This window comes from Notechis scutatus, chromosome 4 (assembly GCF_049901735.1).
Source record: "Notechis scutatus isolate UNSWTSFEM ecotype Mainland chromosome 4, rNotScu1.2, whole genome shotgun sequence".
Lineage (NCBI taxonomy): Eukaryota > Metazoa > Chordata > Lepidosauria > Squamata > Elapidae > Notechis > Notechis scutatus.
In genome coordinates, this window is record NC_142012.1 from 146,819,882 (window position 1) to 146,824,435 (window position 4,554).

At 44.4% G+C, this 4,554-nt stretch overlaps 1 protein-coding gene across 1 annotated transcript; it reads left to right on the forward strand.

Annotated features, from left to right (window-relative positions):
• Nucleotides 1–769: 769 nt before the first annotated feature.
• On the forward strand, nucleotides 770–2,269 carry C4H3orf80 (chromosome 4 C3orf80 homolog). The gene has a single exon (XM_026666996.2). It carries the CDS (start codon nucleotides 857–859, stop codon nucleotides 1,529–1,531), a length of 675 nt encoding a protein of 224 aa, XP_026522781.1. The 5' UTR covers nucleotides 770–856; the 3' UTR covers nucleotides 1,532–2,269.
• Nucleotides 2,270–4,554: the final 2,285 nt, after the last annotated feature.

Sequence of the window (4,554 nt, forward strand, 5' to 3'; positions counted from 1 at the left end):
CTCCAAGCAGCTCCCTAATTCAACATCTCAAACTAGATCTGAAGATAGGAAGTTGGGAAAAACTGTCTTGCCTTTTTTTCATCTGCTGGATTTCCAAACTTTGGCCTTGGCTTATTTTCTCCATAGTGGCTATTTTGGTGGATCCTTCAAATTCTATAGGAAAGAAAAGTCACCACCATCTCTTGGCCAGCAAAGACACAGCCAGAAAAGGGGGGGAGGAAAGGGGGGGAAGGAAACACAACCTTTCTAATGGAAAAAGGAGTTGCATTAAGCCTATTAACATCAGCCAAATGATGATCATCAATTTTTAATCAGAAATATGGAAAGCCAGCCTCGGAAGCAAGTAAATTTAAATAACGCTGAGAGGGAAATCCAATCACTTAAGCAGAGGCACTCAAGCCGAGCGAAGGGGAGCGAGCGTTGACGAGAGGAGAAGACGACAGCTGTATTAATAAAGATTAAAGCGCTGCAAAGGCCCAGCGGATCGGCCCCGTTAACCCCTTGCCCGGCTGCGCAGACATCACCCGCGTGCAACATGTCCGCGTTTCCCGCCTCGCCGCCCGCCTTCGCCGGCAAGACCCGCTCCACCTCGCCGCGTCCAAGATCTCGGTTGCGGGAGTGAAGGCGATCCCGCCTGAAGGCGAGGCGGCGGCGGCAGTGGGGGGGGGATTTCCTTTTGCGGTTGCCAAGGCACCCCACCCTCCGCTGTTCCCGGGCTTGGGAGTTGCGCGCCCGGGAAAAGAGACTTTGCAAAGAAGCCGGAGAGGAAGCGAGCGCGGAGGCGACGGGCCATGGCGACGGGCCGGAGCGAGCGCAGCAGCCCTCCTCCTCCTCCTCATCCCTGAGGAGGGGGGAGATGACGGGCGGCAGCTTCCCCCCGGGGCTGCTGGCGCTGGGCGCCGTTTTGCTGTGGCAGCCTTGCCAAGGCAGCTGCGTCGCGCAGAAATGCGGCGCGCAGGAGAGCTGCTGCAGCTACGGCAACGCCACCTACGCGGAGACCAAGTGCTGCAAGCTGCCTTTCCACACGTTCCTGGACAACGTGGGTTGGTTCGTGCGGAAGCTCTCCGGGCTGCTCATCTTGCTGGTGCTCTTCGCCATCGGGTATTTTCTGCAGCGGATCATCTGCCCCAACCCCCGCAGGCACGGGAGGCGACGCCGGCGCCCGGGACAACGAGGCGAGGAGGAAGACGAGGAAGAGGAAGACGAGGAGGAGGAGGAGGCGGATTACGACGATGACGACGCGGAAGAGCAGGACTCGCTTTCCCGCGTCACCCCGCTGAATGGGACGGCCGCCACCTCGCAGGACTCGCTGCTGGACAGCCGGGGCCGAGAGGCGTCCCTGCCGCCCCCTCTTCTGCACGTCGTCTCGCCCGTCTTTTTGCAGCTGCCCAACTACGAAGAGGTGAAATATTTGCCCACTTACGAGGAATCCATGCGGCTCCAGCAGCCTCTGGTCCTGCCCGTCACTAGCCTGGCCACCGGGACGGGAAGAGGCCCCGCGGAGCCGGGTAGCTGGACCAGAGGCAGCTGAAGACCCTTTCCCGCCTTTATCCCAGCACCCCGTAGCTGGTGGGGGTTGCCGCCAAAACCGAAGGAGCCGCGCCGTCGGCGTGGCCAGAGATGTTCCGCCGAAGCCGCTCTTTCTGTGGGCAGATTTAGGGTGGGGCGGTGAAAATAGCAAATTAAAGGAAAGGGAGGGAAACCGGACGGTCTTCCTTGGTCCTCCCCCCGCTTCTTTTTTGCGAAGTTGCAGTCCTGAGAGAAGCTGCTTTGTAGCAAAGTCGGATTCTGCCTCTGCCTGTGAAACACCGCCAGCCTTTTCACATTTGAGATGCCTGATGGTAGTACAGGCATCTTTTAAGTGCCAGTCTAAATATGTGATATGCGTTCAAATTGGAGACGTTCACAAGTACGAGCTAGATTGATGTTGTTTTAAATAGTCCGTCCCTGTATGGTGTGGGTGCCTTCTGTACCTTCCTAAGCCAAAATAAAATTCTGGAAGGGAAGAGAGTGATTCTTTTACTTACAGTAAATCCAGTCATGTTGGTTTAAATTTCTCTTTTCCTGGAATTTGCTTGTGCCATCAACAGGTAACTCGAAAAATTTGCTTATGCAAAATCATCAACATTGTTGGATGTGAGATGAGAACATCAAGAGGAAGAAGATACAGGATCCCTTCTGGAATTTTTTTTAAAAAGTGCTTTGACATTAAGTTCAGAAAGATTTGGGGACTTTGGAAAGTGTCATGACTGGGGATTCATTAAAAAGCTTTTTTTAATAAAAAAGTAATTTGTCTTTTTTTTGTAGATGAGCATTATTAAAATAATTATTTTATAATTTTTATAATTATAATTATTTTATAGTGTTCAAATATTCATGACCAATGATATATTAATCCCAAAGGTGCTTTTTCAAGAGGCAACTGGACTTTCTGGGTTTTTTTTTGAAGGCGTTTCACTTTTCATCCAAAAAGCTACTTCAGCTCTGAAGTTTTGAAGAAACATCTTTGAAGAAAGTCCAGTTGCCTCCTGAAAAAGCACCTTTGGTACAACCATGACCTGGATGACTGAGAATCTCCATAGACAATGATATACTAAGCCATCCTATTCTAACATTGCAGAACAATAGGAGTACAAGTTTTATTTGAAGGAGAGTCATAGTTCACTTTTTATTCATTTAGTTGCCTTTTTTTATACTAGTATTACAGATAGGTTGCAGATTATATACTTTACCTTTTAAATATTTTGTGGGATTAATATTGTGTATAACCCCATCCTTCCATTCTCATTTAAGTATCTCCTCTAACATTTCTCTCTGAACTCCCAAAATTGTTTGTATATTTCTTTGCAATAAAAGAGAGTGAAAGATTTCTGATTGGCTCAAATGTTCATTTGCTTTTTTAAAAAAATTCAACTTGGTTCTGTTTAGGGATACCTTGATTGAACTATTATTTGGCAGTCACTCACGTCCAGCTCACGAGGATACCTCAGTTGTCACTGTCTTCTCCTTGGCCACCAAAGTGAAATATGAAGATAAGACTTTACTGGGCAATTGCAAGCATTGCTGAGATAATATTTGAGAAGCACTTTGACCACTTGACACACTAAATTATTCAAAAGTATTAAGATTAGAGAAATGACCTTAGTTAATAAATCATTTGCTCCCCCCGCTTCCTTCTGTTCTACACCTAATTCATCAGGTTTATGATGGCCACTTGAACAGCAGTGATTGTATTTTCTAGTGTTAGGCACATTTTATAATGCTGGAGATGGTAACTTTAATTCTGGATAATGACATGCAAAATAGGAAATCTGGTGGTGTTGATGGCCTGTAATAGGGAAGAGTGCATGTAAAGAGAGCAACCAAGCATAAGCCACAGTTCCAAGTAGTTCCACTATGAGAATTGCCTTCTAAATGCAATCCCATTTACATTAGTTGAATTTAGAGTTGTGCACTTTAGTTTAAGGGCCACCTCACTTGGTTATCTCAACATGACTTTCTTTCAAGTAAAGGTATGGAAGATTGGCTAAACATCTGTAGAAACCAACTGTTGCTGAAGACCAAGCTGTTGGTAGCATCACAAGAGAATTAATAGTTATGCTTAAAACAATAGCAAAAACTCACACCACACCTAAATCAGAACATTCATCCAATGTATTTTGAAGAATTACAGAGGAAACTTCTTATCTGGATATTCAGGTAAGTGGGAGCTCTAGTTTCTACACACTTAAAAATTGGTGGAGGAAGATAAAGAACAGTGCAGCTACTGTGGCTTTAGGCCCTTCAATTGGCTTGTTTGTAATTGAATTTTTGACATTAATATATGCAATTGATTTTGCTACACAATAATACAAAATTGTTTTTTTATTAAGTGCTTAGCTGCTGCCTGAAATACTGAACATTAAGGAACATCGCAACCGTTAGGGAGAAAATAACAGTACTTAGTGCTTTCTATACTTACCAATTCTCCACTTCAAATTTTTCAATCTTAGCTGGGCTTTTATGTCATGATACTAAGCAACTGCAAGCAGTATGTATTTGGACTTTGATTCTCAACTGCTTCCTTCTATCTTTGAGCAAGTTTAGTTTTGTATTACAGAAAAGGCAAAATTCAAACTGACAAATTTTATTTATTTATTTTTATTTGTCAATTGCTTACAAGATAATAGGTATAAGTAAAAACATAGTTATAAATACATGGATACATATAAGAAAAAAATATATAAAAGAAACAATAGGACAGGGACGGTAGGCACATTGGTGCGCTTATGCACGCCCCCTATATTTGAAAGGCTAGCATTAATGAGAAGAAAAATAATTTTTTCACCCAGAATTCCAAAAGAGGTGCTAACTTGAGGGTTGTATGAATAGGATGAGTTTCACTTAATACTTCAATTCGACTTATTTAAATGGGATATCCCACAGAGCAAAGGAAGTCCTGGTTATCAACCTCCACATGGCAGATAAACCTGCAATCCGTTGTTGCTTGGCATTTCAATAATGTGACAACACATTTTGTATCCATAAGATGGGGATTCAAATTACATTATAGTG

Bases quoted from the DNA above. Each gene is read 5' to 3' on its own strand.
- C4H3orf80 (XM_026666996.2), top strand. From the start codon at position 857: ATGACGGGCGGCAGCTTCCCCCCGGGGCTGCTGGCGCTGGGCGCCGTT.